The 15,892-nt window shown below is 42.3% G+C and overlaps 1 protein-coding gene across 2 annotated transcripts in view; it reads left to right on the top strand.

The window, feature by feature from the left end:
* Positions 1–15,892, top strand: part of LOC123510038 (protein Wnt-11b-like) — a 66,581-nt gene that overhangs the window by 16,560 nt on the left and 34,129 nt on the right. For both annotated transcript variants that reach the window (XM_045264781.1, XM_045264780.1), the window contains exon 2: positions 14,928–15,169. In XM_045264781.1, the coding sequence (XP_045120716.1) occupies positions 14,928–15,169 (242 nt within the window). The remainder of the gene's footprint in view (positions 1–14,927; positions 15,170–15,892) is intronic.

Genomic DNA, 15,892 nt, shown 5'->3' with positions numbered 1-15,892 from the left:
AAGCTAGTGATGCGAGAGCTGGCTAGGGGGCTGACGGGTTGGCTGTCTGTCTGGATGAACGTAGTGGCTTTCTAAATAACCTGCTCGACTTCTTACTCATTATTGTGTGGGTGGATGGTTGATGTGGGTGGGTGGATGTGTGGGTATGTAGGAAGGTGGGTGTGGGTGTGTGTGGTGGGGGGCGAACAAACGATTTATTGATACTGGTAGCCGTCACTTCTATAAGGCTAAAATTACAATGAAGGATCTCCAGAGGGCAAACTTTACTCAAAAAAAGAGCCACTTAAATATTAAAGTCATAAATTGAAGAACAGAGAGAGAGAGAGAGAGAGAGAGAGAGAGAGAGAGAGAGAGAGAGAGAGAGAGAGAGAGAGAGAGAGAGAGAGATGGACACACACAGACAGAGAAACAAAACAATAGGCAAAATTTTTCCATCGTTGGTCAAAACATCACATATATTTTTCTCTGACAAATTCACTTCAAAAGAGCAACGAATAAAAAATAACCAGTTTTCTCAATAATATAATAAAAAGAAAAAGAAGCTGAACATAAAAATACGATACATTATGCAAAAAAAAGCAATAAATAAAACAGACGAAACTAACAAAAACAAGAAAATGTCAAAAGTATTCGTTCACATATTTATTTATCAGTTTTTAATTTTTTTTTCTTTTACACTCTCCTTTGTTATTAGAACCAACACGTCAAAAAGTAGCGACCAAAGCCGCCTCCTTAACTCGATTATCTCGATTAGAGGCTTATAATTACTGGTGCAAATTTATTACCCCTCTCTCTCTCTCTCTCTCTCTCTCTCTCTCTCTCTCTCTCTCTCTCTCTCTCTCTAAACATTGTCGAATTTTTCTGTAATTGATGACAAACTTTCATGAGAGAGAGAGAGAGAGAGAGAGAGAGAGAGAGAGAGAGAGAGAAATAACTTCAAAGAAACCTGTGCGCGTGCGCTTGCTTGACTGTGTGTGTGTGTGTGTGTGTGTGTGTGTGTGTGTGTGTGTGTGTGTGTGTGTGTGTGTGTGTGTGTGTGTGTGTGTGTGAACGTAAACGAGTTTTTTCATTTCATCGGTATCGCTTTCATGATGAATTTCCAGACACACACACACACACACACACACACACACACACACACACACACAAAGAGAGAGAGACAGAGAGAGAGAGAGAGAGAGAGAGAGAGAGAGAGAGAGAGAGAGAGAGAGAGAGAGAGAGAGAGAGAGAGAGAGAGTGTGTGTGTGTGTGTGTGTGTGTGTATTGAATCGAGTACAAAAGGAAAACAACAAGAAAAAAAAAGAAATAGGTTAGAAGAGGTCGAGTGAGGAATATGGTAATAAATGGTAAGGATCGAGTAATCAATGAAAACATGAATAGAATGTAACTAAAATAGAACAAAGGCAGCTTGGTAAAGACAGCGTGGAGGAGACTGACAGGGAGAAGAGGAACAGGCAAAGAGACACTGAAGAAAGACTGGAACACTAAACAATGACACTGAACAGTTAGAATGGGAGGGAGGAAGATACATGAGGTGACTGTCAGGCGAGGAAAGGAGAAGACGGTAATTATAATGGAGGAATGGGAGATGAAGGAGATATGGGAAGGAGGGAGGGAAGGGATGAGTAGGCACCATTAAGAGAAAGAGAGAGAGAGAGAGAGAGAGACAAGTGACACAAACTTCATCGCTACAAGAATGTTGATCGCGAAAATGCCATCCGTCCTCTTTTAATTTTCTTTTCTTCGCATCATATTTCAATCCTCCCATTTGTTCTGCGCTAACGTCACCTTGTATAAATCCAAAGGGAAGATTAAGACGTACAATTTTACTACTCTTTTTCAATTTTACAGCCCATTGCACCCCACACCTGTTTTTACGAGGTTGTTCGTCTTCCCGTTACAGCAAATTTACTCAAAGTATTTCTCTTTGATAGCCAATAATGGTGGACGCGAGGAATATCTGTACCTGAAAGACTAACACAGGAATCTTTACGCGATAAATCTCCATGGCACGCGTTTTTTATTTCATTGTCGTGTTTCGCGTGTTTGCTGCAGGGTGTAGTGTTGGAGTGTGTTTTCCTGGGTGTTCCTGTGACCTTTGCGTTGCTTCTGTGACTCTTGTATTGCTTTCCACGTGCGTTTCTACTAGTTTTGTGTTCTATTGTTACTTTATGTGATCTTTGCGTTGCTTCTATGACTCTTACATTGCTTCCCATGAGTGGTTCTATTACTCTTGTGTTTCTCTTGTTTTTTTTTGTGTTGCTGTCTCATGAGTGTTTCCCTTCTTCTTGTGCTGCTTTGCGAGTGTTTCTACTATTCTTGTGTTTCTCTTGTTTTTGTGTTACTATATCATGAGTGTTTGTATTCTTCTTGTGTTGCTTTGCGCGTGTGATTCTGTAAGTCTTGTGTTTCTCTTGTTCTTGTGTTGGTTCTCATGAGTGTCTATAACTTTTGTCCTTCTTTTGTTCTTGAGTTGCTTTCCCACGAGTGTCTCTATTATTCTTGTGTTGTTTCTCCCGTGTATTCCTATCATTTTTGTGTTTCTTTTTTGTATCACTTCTTACGAGTGTTTCTTGTCAAAGGAGTACATCTTTTCACCTTTCTATTACCAGTGTGTTACTTCCCATTTGTATTTCCGTTATTCTTGTGTTGCTTATCACCTATCTCTATCATCCGTGTGTTACTTTTCATGTATTTCTATTTTCTCTGTGTTGTTTTCCACTATCACTACTATTTCCGTGATGGCATGACAAGAAACACCACCATCAATAGGGAAGAACATCTATGAGAACACGGGTAATCATGTCTGTGGCTCTTTGGAAATGTTCTTATAGAGCGTTACATTTCAGAACACGCGTCCCAAGGCTAGACTGATCAGCTGTAACAAGATCACGAGTTACAGCGAAGAGAAACTGTTACTTTTTTTTCCTTCATTTTTTTTTTTCATAGTAGGAATTCTGACCAGTGGGTGAGGAACATGGTAGGAATAAGAAAGAGAGGAAGAAAACCTGATTAATGGATAGTCCCTGAAAGGATGTGGTAGAAATAGCCATGTAAAAGATACATTAGTTATGCTGCTACAACAACATCAACAACTATTACTACTACTACTACTACTACTACTACTACTAATAATAATAATAATAATAATAATAATAATAATAATAATAATAATAATAGTAATAATAATAATAATAATAATACTGCTGCTGCTACTACTACAACTTCTACTGCTCCTACAAAAGCAACACCACCTCCATCACTTACAATTACTATTACTGCTACAACAACTATTACTACTACTACTACTACCACTACTATTACTACTTCTGCTACTACTACCACTACTACCTGCTCTCATAAAAAAAAAAAAACCTGAGCACAACTGCAACACCTCACACTTTCATTAAAGAAACACACCTGCCATCGCCACTTTCAACTTTTACCAGGGAATCTTAATTGATACTCTCTCTCTCTCTCTCTCTCTCTCTCTCTCTCTCTCTCTCTCTGCGGTATCTCCTTTTCTTTTCACATTTCATAGGAATCTGAAACCAATAACTTGTACTTATCTATACCACTCCATAAACCGTCAAACGACTTCACGTAGAGGAGATAACAGATATTTTTTTCTCTCGTATATTTATGTCTTATTTCCTCATCGGGTTCATTGATTATTCTACACACACACACACACACACACACACACACACACACACACACACACACACACACACACACACACACGTACCCATGGCGTTCCCTCTTGGCTTACCATTTTCTTTACATACTCGTAATTCAATTCATAGTGAGAGTACTCGTTCATGTTTTAGTGGTGATATAAGGCTATTTTTTTGTTCTATCTTATAGGGAACGTGTGCTCAGCGGTACTACCACCACCACCACTACTACTACCACTACCACTACTACTACTACTACTACTACTATTAGTGCTACTGCTATCTACTCGTACACCAAGAGCACTTTATTCACGTCTGGTGTTGTCTGTCGTCATAATTACAGGCTATCGTCCTTTTTTCTTATCATCATTCCTCTCTTTCTCATTCTCTTCTTGTCTCTGTCTTAACCAGCACTTGTGATAGAGAGAAATTCCTTAAGTGGTCTGGCTATATTTCTCCTTTCTTATTTATCTTTTTTCTCCTCCTTCAGGAATTTCAAAGCTGTATCTTATGCTATCCTAATTTTTTTTTTTTTTTTCAGTTAGATTTCATAGTCCAAAACAACAAGGTCGATATTTCTGCTTTGTATTTAATGTATTCTTTATTTTCTTCCAATGTGTTCTTCTTATATCCTTTCGTTAACTTCCTATGTATTCCTCCTTATCTGTTTCCTGTGTTGTTCTCATGTACTTTTTCTCGTCGTGTCCTTTTCCTATGCGTATGTTATTCAGTGCATTTCTTGTCTTCCTTCTTTGTGTTCGTCTACTTCCTATGATTCTTCCTATGTAGGCTACTCCTCCTTGTCTTTTTCCTGTGTTGTTTTCATGTTCTCTTCCTTCGTCATCTTCCTTTGTTTTCTTGTGTTCTCGTCTTATTCTTACACGTTCTTCCTTTGTACTCATCTTCATCCTCCTCTTCCTCTCAGTCCTCACCCTCCTCTTCCTCCTTATTTTATCACCTGCCCCAATTTCTTCCAATTACTGCCCTCTCGGTGGTCTGCTTTTTAATGCACTTTATGACCAATAAAAGTTTTAGTTTCGCTATTAAATGTCACTCTTTTTGACACCAGCCGATGTGTAATGCTGGCCCAGAGGCGCTTCCCGCTTCCACTCCCCAGCCTGCTACGCCTCTGTCTCCTGTAGGGTTCTGGTACTGAAGTCGTTTTGTTACGAGTGACTTGATTGGTTTATTGGCGAGTTTAATTGCCTGTTGGTGAATTGGGCGTATGATTTTTAGTAACTGTTGATTCTTGTCGTTATTTACTTAGAGTTTTATTGGAGTTTCTTCTTTATCGAGTTGTATTTTGGTGTATATATTTACGAGTATGTGTAATCTCTCTCTCTCTCTCTCTCTCTCTCTCTCTCTCTCTCTCTCTCTCTCTAGTTGCTGTTGATGATGTTTTTATTGTCGTTACTGTTGGTGTTATCATTTTTACTTTTGTTGTTATCATCCTCCTCCATCTCCTCCTCCTCCTATGCCTTGTCCTTGTTTTTGTTCTTCTTGTTCTTCCTGTTCTCTATCTTCTCCATCTTCTCCATCATTCCTCCTTCTCCTTCTCCTCCTCCTCCTTCTCCCCTTCCTCCTGTTCCTCCTCCTCCTCTGCCTTCACCTTCCAACACTTCACAAACTGGGATATCAACACCTATAATTCATGAGCCAATAAATAGGATCCTTCTTTAAGATCGGGAAGAAATCTGGCAGCAAAAAATATCAAGACGGGTTCTTGCTCTCGAGCCTCAAGTTAGATATTGTAGTAAAAACGAACGAATCTACCTGACACGTAAGACAATGAAGAGATTTTGTTGTAAACTAATATTGAAAGAAAAAAAAATGTGAAAAAAAATTAGGAGAGGGAGAGAAAGATAGTAATGTAAAAAGGAAGGGAAAACGAGCTCTGATGTTAAGTAAAAGAGGAAGAGATGAAAATAGATGGTATACAATGACATACGAAAATTGAACATGGGCAAAAGAAGTTACAGAAATGAAGGGAATGAATGCAAAAAATATGAGAACGATGATTAAGAATATATGAAAGATGAGGTACATGTATAAAGAGTAAAAATAGGAACCAAGGTGAGAAGGAAGATACAGAGAAACAGAAAGGACACAGAAGCAAGGAAATCAAAGTGAGATGATAAACGAGAGACAAACAAATGATCTGGAAAATAGCAAACAAAACAAAAATAGAGTAAAATATAAGAGACGAGAAAGACGAAGAGAGGAGATAATCAAAACACACTACAAATAAATGATAAAAAAAAAAAACTGCAAAAACAAGAGAATAACGAACTAAAAAGAAAAAAGGAAAATATACAGAAATAAAAGAGACGAGAAAAACGAAGAGAAAAGACAAGCAAAACACAATTCAGTCAAACAATCATAATAACAAAAATTACAAAAAAAAAAAAAAACAAGAGCGTTTGAGGTTTGAGACGCTTAAGGAAACTCGTCGTGGGGAAAACGAAAAATTACTGTAAAAGATAAAACAAAACTCACAGTAAAAAAAAAAAAAAAAAAAAAAACGAGAGAGAAGTAGAAGCTAAAAAGAGGAGTTGATAAATAAAAAGAGAGTAAAAAACAATATAAAAAAAAGAAGAGAGAAAAAAAGAAGGGGAGGTAACCAGTATCAGTTCGCGGGGCACGTCTTCATCTGCGTGTGATGGATGGAAGGGCGTGTCCCGTCACTGCCTTCCGTAACAGCGATTCGCGGTGTAACAGGTGTTAGGGCCTCTTATTATTGGTTTAAACCGCGGCAAGGTGAGTTTTGGCCTTGATTACAGGTAGTGTTTGTGTGTAAGGTAGTGGCCTCAGGCAGGTGTGTGTGTGTGTGTGTGTGTGTGTGTGTGTGTGTGTGTGTGTGTGGATCGAGAGTATCAGCGGTTATGACTCTCACCACCCCCACCTCTATACCAGTCATCACCGCAACCACCACCACCGCCACCACCACCACAATTGGTATCCTAACCAGCACCACTGCCTCTATCACTTCCACCACCACCACTACCACCACCACCACCATCGCTATCCCGACCACTACCACCACCATCACCACCGCCGCCACCACCACTTCTCTGACCACTTTTTCTTGGGTACGGCAGAAGTTAGCTAGCGTTGTGGGATCTGTCTATCTACTCCTCGGCTTCTGAGCATAATGTATTCGTATCACAACGTTCCAAGTGATTTCTGAGACTTCTCCCGGGGCGGCAAGGACTTCACAGCACACACGAGAGTCCCCTTTCCAAGTGTTTGTATCCCTGTGAACCATAAAACTAATAACCATCTCATGCTTCCCGCCGCTCCCCCACCCACTCACTTGTTACCCTCGCCACTGCAAGAAAAAAAAAAAAAAGGAAAGAAAAAAGAGAAGGACCAGTATGACCAGATTCTGTCAAAATAGCTCGCCGCAGGACACAGCCAAGTATCCGAAATGCACAGTGACACCTAGCCGTAACGTTGTATTGCTAAGGTTCCCGTCGGGTTTTGAGTTCCGGTGGCTTTCTGGTGCAGTTTAACTTGAGGTTAAAAAGTTCCGAGCTTCACCCTATCTCAGGCCAGGGTTTCAGAGGGAGATCTCGCGTCTTCTCGTAACCTAAGCCGGCGTCATGACCTCGAGGCGGTCTCGCCATAAATCAATCAGTTTCCAATTTAGCAAATCGTTCTGACGGGCGTGTGACGGTATGGCCGTGCGAGCCAGACTCGGCCATTTCCCAGAACAAATTTTTTTTCTCAACACAAACAGATTCCACCCCGATTTATCTTGCACAGGATTTATGGTATTAAAACATGAGTATTTATGGCGGCGTAAAGGTGAAGCACCGCCACTGAAGGCCTGCCTTGCTGCGTCCCTTCACCGAACATTCCTGCTCACACTGCCTCTTGACACCTCGCAAGAACGCCTGTGCTTTGTTGGCTGCACTACTGGAATCCGATGCCGCGATGGAATCCTGAAGTGGGTCTGTGAGGCGGCCGCGAGCCTCGGGGCGTGGCTGTACTGGCAGGGAGTGGACGCCACAGTGCTGGTCTGGTTGAGGTGATGAGAGAGAGAGAGAGAGAGAGAGAGAGAGAGAGAGAGAGAGAGAGAGAGAGAGAGAGAGAGAGAGAAAGAAATATATCATATTATAGAATAGGAAGCCAACACGAGACAGCGCGACTACAGGTCTGACACTATCACTTAGGGAGCGATAATGCGTTGATAACCTGGCCGAGTATAACAAAGTATTATGAAGGCTTCTTGGGAGGCAGCGCTCGTCTTCCATTCTCTGCTAGACCTGCGAACCTAGAGAACTTTGTGGGTAGAATCTTGTTAGCGCCGCTTGTAAGTCTGTGTGAGATGTCTAATGCCTGTCTGCCGATGTTCCTGACAATCAATAGCTATGTCTTATAGTACAAGAACACCGCGGCCTGAAGCATAAGTGTACCCCTGCTCCTCCCCGTGCTTGACCCTTCACCCGCCCCTTCCCCACACCATGCTGTCCTCAGGCTGATAGTGAAAAAAAACCGCTTTGTTCTCTCACCACGATCATTTTCAAAGGCCAATGAGGTGATTGGGCGGGTTCTCAAGATAGTTTTTTCCCGTTATTAAAGTAGAAAGTTTGTTAATCTATCACTGTAACCTTAGAAACATCTCTAAAAACCTGTGCCACTGCAACTAAAGACTAGAGACTCTTGAATGTTGTGAAGATGTGACAAGAAGCTCCTCACAATATGGGACTGATCACTGAATGTCTAACACTACTACTTGGGGAGCGATAATTAACAAGAGGCACATCGACAATTAATATAATGAGGATGCCGTGAAATTACGAGCCAATATGCGTCTTGGCTATCGAAGAAGAACTGGTTGCGAGCTCCAGAAAGCCGCAAAGTTCCTGGTGTAGAGGGGGGTGGGGGCTTGCAGGACGAGGCTGTGGTGCGCTAGTGGGGAAAGTTAACGACAGGTTTAGAGCTCCGCCTTATGAATGCGTCTTAGCGGCGACATTAAATCAACCCGTCAGGTGAGGGGCATCATCAACCCCGCCGCCGCACTGATAGCTGACATTAGCCGCCCGGCCGCCAGATGTCACTTCACGCAGGCGGCGAGCAGGTTTGGTGTTGCTTCAGAAGACTTGTGCTCTTCTCCTTACTATATTTCTCTTTACTCCTGGGTACGTGTGTGTGTGTGTGTGTGTGTGTGTGTGTGTGTGTGTGTGTGTGGATTCGCGTAGATGTCCTTGAATGGATATCGGCATTTGATTTTATGTGTGTGTGTGTGTGTGTGTGTGTGTGTGTGTGTGTGTACCGTACATCACATCCTAAAACCACTACACATGTCTCGTTAAAAGCTTAAATGGCAAGCAATAAAAAGTGACACCGTCCCATTCGCTGCCACGGGGCGGGTGGGAGGGTGACGGGGAGAGAGACCAGCTGCTATTGGCTGATGAATGACACGTGGCGGCTTCTCGTTGGTGTGGTGGGTAGGCTGAGAGTATTGTCATTGGTTGGGGTTGTCATACCAGGAGTGCTTTCATGCAAGACGCGTCACTCTTATTTTCCTCTCAAACACGGACCCAAAAATATGACTATAAATCGTGCTCGTGGATTATGACTTCTTTTTTCCGTTGTAGTTCTTTGGTTGAATCAAAAGTTGCAGAACAGGAGTAATTTGTGAGAGATACTTGTTTTGCAGGGACGTAACTCTGCCCTAATTACAATTCGCGACGCTTTAATGCAGAGTGTCAACAAGCGGGAACATGGCTGTGAGCGTAAGGGTAAATTTAGAGGCAGAATAAAGTGGTTCTTAAGGCCGCTGTGTAAGTGGTGGTGGTGATCCGCAAATTTCATGAAAGAAGTCAAGCCAGTGCCTGTGCGATGAATTTAACAGTGATATTACTAAGAGAAACCCACACACATATCTTAAAGTCTCACTGTAACATTACGATGCGATTTTTCTTGGAACTGTCACTATCCTTGCCATGCTGAGTCTCTCCTCACTGCATCTTGTATAGTGTATCTTAGTTTTCCTATATACACTGTTACTGTCCTTTCTCCAGCACTGCAGTTTGGCTCTCCTCTATTATGCTGTGCGTTTCATGTACCGTACTGTGTTTTCTTGTATTATGCTGGATTGTTTACACTGCTCTTTGTTTTTTTTTACACTGTATTTTGGTTTTCCCAATATTGTGTGTTTTTTTTCTGCAACATGTCTTGGTTTTCCTTCTCTACACGTCGGTTTTCCTAGATTACACTTTTGCTTTCCTGTTATGCTTTCGCTTTTCCTACACTGTATCTTAGTTTTCCCAGACAGGACCTCGGTTTTTTCTCACTGCATTCTAAGTTTTTTCATCGTTTTCTTATAATGTGGCTTTTTTTTTATTAATGTTTTAGCTTCTTGACCTCGTGCTTCGGTTTTCTTATAATCATCTTTTCTTTTTACCAGCAGTGTGTCTTATTTTCTCCTGCTTTGTCTTGGTTCCTCATCATAATGCGATACATGATCATGGAGTTGCTGCACCATTAAGTTGTTAAGAGTAGCGTGATAAATGTATCCAGAACTGCGACAGAGCTCCCGGACTCGTGTGTGTGTGTGTGTGTGTGTGTGTGTGTGTGTGTGTGTGTGTGTGTGTGTGTGTGTGTGTGTGTGTGTGTGTTTATAACATTTTGATTCAGTAGGTGTCTCGGCTTTTACGATTATTGAAAGCGATTATTTTTTTCTTTTTATATGATTACATATTGCTGAGTGAAGGGTAATCATTGCTTCATCAACGCCTTTCATTCACTAAGTCCCATTGTAAAAGAGTAATAATTTCATAACAATTGCCCATCCTGTCAATCACATGGCGCCGCGGCCCTTCTCAACTCTGGTGTGTCTATCAGTTACAGGATTCCTTTAAGTCATTTCCTGGAGTGTCCCACGGTGTTCCCAGCTCATTCTTCATCTCATACGCTCAAATACAAAATCCCAATCTTTCTCAACACGCTTCTAACGCATCAGACCACAATTTCATCACTCGAAATAAAAGTTTATATGATTGGATATTAAGAAAAGCACAAGGTTGGCAGCCGAGCCGTCCACCTTCACTAACCTGACGCAAAGAAAAGGGGAGGGAAGACTGAAGCCGAGGAGTGGGAGATGAATGACTGAATGACCCGACGACTGCGAAGATGGATGCGGGTCTTGGGGTGGTATGAGAGGAGCGCTGCTGTGTGGGAAGAGAAAGAAAATTGAGTGAAGGCGCCAAAAAGAAATAAATGGTGATGTGTAGTTGCCGGCAAGGAAATAACGGAGGAGGGAAGAGAGAAATACTGGAAGCAGATATGATCTCAATGTCAATTAGGAAAACAAAAATGATTGGTCTGGTGATGCCGTTGTCTTTCCCTCTGTAATTATCACCGCCGTCCCAGCAGAACAATGAGAGGGTTTGCAGTGCTGATGGAAACGAAGGGATGTCAGGGAAAGCTATTTTCCAGACGCCAATACCAGTCTGCTTATCGCCCTGCTCGCCACACAATAACTCAAAAAGTTATCAACAGATTCAATGAAAGTCTGATAAAATATACGATTCTGACCAGGAAACAGATTATTAGATCTTGAGATAGATACAGACGTGTTCGCAGACATAGAATTGTTTCAAACTCCCTCCAGTCTCCCAGTGCCTGCGTGATGGAGTAGTTAGTGTGCTTGGCTTCAAATCCTCCGGACCAAGTTGAAATCCATGTTGGGACAGTCAGTGTACAAACCAACTGCTCATCATTCCTGATAAATTGGTACCCGAGAACAGATAAAGCGTGGACACCAGTATGTCAGAGTGGCTTTGGGCCTTGTGTCCCGAGTTGGCGGTTGTCATCCATCACAGACTCAAAGGCCAATGGAACGGCGGTGAGTGCCGCGGCCATCTGCAGCTAATGTGTATTTTCAAACTTTATCGTCTCCGTCTCCAAAGTTTTTTTCCGTAAGGTGAAAGTCTACGGGTGAAATACCTCAATTCTTAATCAATTCTACGGGATATCTTGTTATGGTTCTTTGCATTGAGAGAGAGAGAGAGAGAGAGAGAGAGAGAGAGAGAGAGAGAGAGAGAGAGAGAGAGAGAGAGAGAGAGAGAAGAAAAAATATATCATTCGTTAAAATTAATCTCCGAAAGTCTGTAATTTGCTAACCACTCATCTGGAGATTCACTCATGAGTCACCTGAGCATTTGACACAACAATGCACTGTCATAGAGGCCTTACCTGCCTTTTACATCCAGAAATCATGTAACTTTGCCCAGATAGAAAAAAAATACAGATTGAAAAAAACAAAACAAAAAGGAGACCAAGAAAATAATCGTCCCTTTGACATCCATTGTTTTTCTCAAAGTTTGGCGGTTCACTTTTACTGCACTAGATCATATTAATTTCTTTTATACAACATCTGATTTCCGTCTAGTTATCAGAAAACGAGATAAGATTAGGATCAAGAATTCACCTCTGCTAATCATGATATGGGGAAGATGGAGGAGGAGGAGGAGGAGGAGATGAAGGAAGATAAGGAGGAGGAGGAGATGAAGGAGGATTAGGAGGAGGAGAGGAAGAAAGAAAAATAGAATAAAAGCAAAAATATCAGAGGGAAGGCAAATAAAAGAATGGCAAAGAGACAAATTGCTAGTCCAGAAAGGAATTTAGAGATGAGAGAGAGAGAGAGAGAGAGAGAGAGAGAGAGAGAGAGAGAGAGAGAGAGAGAGAGAGAGAGAGAGAGAGAGAGAGAGAGAGAGACAGACAGACAGACAGACAGACAGACAGACAGACAGACAGACAGACAGACAGACAGACAGACAGACAGACACACACACACACACACACACACACACACACACACACACACACACACACACACACACAGAATATCTCCATCACACACCATAAGTTCTAAAGAAAAAAAAAGCAAAAAAAAAAAAAAACTGGCTGGTCTTGGATGGAGATACGAACATAGAATAAGAATTAAAGATTGAGAACAAATAAGACTATCACAGCCCTGCCCCACCAAGTCTGCCCCATCTGGTCTGCCCCGCCCCCGCCACACCTGCCTTGCCCCGCCCCAGATCCGCACCATAGCTAGACGACCCCCAAAAGGAAAAGATGTGAGAAAGAAAGGATTATAGATAATTTAAGCACGTTTACTGTTGCATTCGTTCCTCACAGTCACGGTTCACTGGATAATCTGTGTGTGTGTGTGTGTGTGTGTGTGTGTGTGTGTGTGTGTGTGTGTGTGTGGAACTTGCTCCTTCAATGTGATATGCGGCAGTTACTAACGAATGCAGTGACTGATGATGCCACACTTAAAAGAAAATTATTGCGGTCGCTGATTTTAATCATTGTATAAATCTACTGGTATTTACTGGAGGTAAGAATTAAAGTTATTACGATTCAAGACATAAGTATACGAATATGTCACCCCACGAAGGCAATGCGATTTATTTCTCGAACAATTTCAAATACTTTATCTTGAAGCTCAAAACAGAATCGAAGAAAAAAGGAAAAAGGTTAAATCAACAGTACAAAATCGGGACTAATACTTGGAGGGATGAATTGTAAATAAAAACATTCAATAATACTCTTTTTCTTTCAACATAACAAGATCAACACGAGGCCAGACAATCGTACATGATTAATGATAAAAGAGAAATTCCTATGTCCTCCCTTTCTCGCCCCTGTCACCTTCCTGATTAGTAGCGCATCTATTTTCATAATTATAGTTTCTGTCGTCCTCTTCTGTGTCTAAATTTCCTTTTTAGCATTTACTCCTCATGGTCATTGTGTGGACGTGCCGCGGTGATAGCGCGCTCCGATGAACATGAGTCAGTGGAATCTTTGAGGAGGGTTGACGGATGAAAGCATTTTCAGCACGCGCACACACACACACACACACACACACACACACACACACACACACACACACACCATAGTGTAGTGGTCCACATACCTGGTTCACAAGCGATAAGTCCCGGGCACGGCGAGGCAAATGGGCGAGCCTCTTAATGTGTAGTCCTTGTTCACCTCGGACCAACTAGGTACGGGATGTAACTCGAGAGGTTGTGGCCTCGCTGTCCCGGTGTGTAGAGTGTGGTGCGGTCTCAGTCCTACCCGTAGATCTGTCAAAACAAGCTCTCAGTTCTTTCCGTAGGAGAACGGCTGGCTGGGTGACCAGCAGACAGCAGTAGTGAATTCCATCTCTCTCTCTCTCTCTCTCTCTCTCTCTCTCTCTCTCTCTCTCTCTCTCTCTCTCTCAAAACCTTTTCTCCCGCCTCCATTCTCAGCGACGTATCTGTCATCTCTCGTCTCTGTGGGCGGCGCTTTAGCATGAATAGATCTATCAATTCAATGGACCTACGCCTTCTACCCATTCTTAGCTCCCCATCTTTCCTGTAGCTTCCCTCATTGATATTAAAGAAAGAGAGAAAAAAAAACACAACACAAAAAATGATGGCTTCAGTATTGCCTCCTAAAGCTTATACATTGTTGTACTGGCAGATTCTTTCGTCAGTATCTTTCTCTTATGATAACATAATTCCTTCGGTACTTATAGATCGCCTCTTAATGCTCACAAATTTTCGCATTAATAGCTTCTCATCAGCATTTCCTTCTCTGATATCAGTTTCTTTCGTTGATACTAATAGATGTGTTCTCAACACTAACAAGATCTCGTAACACAGATTCTATATCCTCAGTAAATCTTTCTTACAATGATAGATTCTTCAATTCCAATGGATGGTCTCTCATTAAATAATGCTAATGCCATATCAAGATCTTGTAACACCAGATTCTCCATTTCTCCTACGGTAACAGATTCTTCAGTACTAAAGATCACCTCTGATTGCCAACAGTCTCAAACTCTCAGGTTCTCTTTAATAATTTCTTCTATAGAAACATTCTTTCATGACTTCTCAATGTTAACAAGATTTCGTATCAACAGATGCTCTTTTCACTGTCTCTTTCCTGCAGTAAAACATTCCTCAGTACTAACAGATCGCCTCTCAATGCTACAATGAATATCGTACTAACAAAATTTCTTTAGTATATCCTCTTACAGTCATTTTAGTAGCTGGTTTCTCTGCGCTAAAAAGATCTCACAACACCAGATTCCTTCCATTTCTTTTATCTTCAATACTAATGGATGGCCTCTCAGTTGTAACAGATAATCGTGCCACCACCTCCTCCCTTCAGCACCAGCACGCCCAGCAGCTTCTCTGACCTTGCCGTGTTTTTTTACGCCCTCGTCACGCCTCTCTCTCTCCACAGATCGCTGCACCGCGGGGGACACGAGAGGTGGGGCCACTCAAGAAGCTGTAGGAACGCTCGTCGGGTTTACGGGTTCACGAGGGGCCAGACGCGCACCTGTCGGGGTCAGGTAGAGGTGATGCCACACGTCGCCCACGCCGCCGCCACAACTGTCAACGTCTGCCAAAGGATATTCCACACCCGCCGCTGGAACTGCTCCTCTCTCCTCAACGCCCCCGCACTCACGCCAGACCTAACTGAAGGTGTGTTAGAGAGAGAGAGAGAGAGAGAGAGAGAGAGAGAGAGAGAGAGAGAGAGAGAGAGAGAGAGAGAGACTACAGACAAGAGCTATATTTAACAGGATATAGGGCGTAATAGCAGCTACAGTACCTAATCACATGGCAGAACTACAGACCTACGAGTACATTTAGCTTTTAGTAATGACACACTTTATAACTCTTCGATAACTCCACCTCGAGCTATTACTTCTTTCATTCTTCACACACACACACACACACACACACACACACACACACACACACACACACACACACACACACACACACACACACACACACACACACACACACACATACTTAACAAGCTGACACGGAATAGCTGACAAACATTCATTACCGTTGCATAAAATAAATTGAAAACATAATCAGAGAGAGAGAGAGAGAGAGAGAGAGAGAGAGAGAGAGAGAGAGAGAGAGAGAGAGAGAGAGAGAGAGAGAGAGAGAGAGAGAGAGAGAGAGAGAGAGAGAGATGCCCTCCCTTCTAAGCACTAACCGATTCAGCAGAGGTAGGAAAAGACGAGGCGAGCATCTCCTGCACTGTACGATAATGTCTTAAATACGATAACCCGCAGCAGGAGACACGGGCAAAGATGGAAGGAAGGGTCGAGGTGGAGCATCTGAGTGGCGTGGAAAATTGCGAAGAGGTTCCAAAGAAAGTACTGAATCTTATCCTAGCATCAGTGACAG

This window comes from Portunus trituberculatus, chromosome 28 (assembly GCF_017591435.1).
Source record: "Portunus trituberculatus isolate SZX2019 chromosome 28, ASM1759143v1, whole genome shotgun sequence".
Classification (NCBI taxonomy): Eukaryota; Metazoa; Arthropoda; class Malacostraca; order Decapoda; family Portunidae; genus Portunus; species Portunus trituberculatus.
This window is presented reverse-complemented; position numbering and strand designations above follow the sequence as displayed.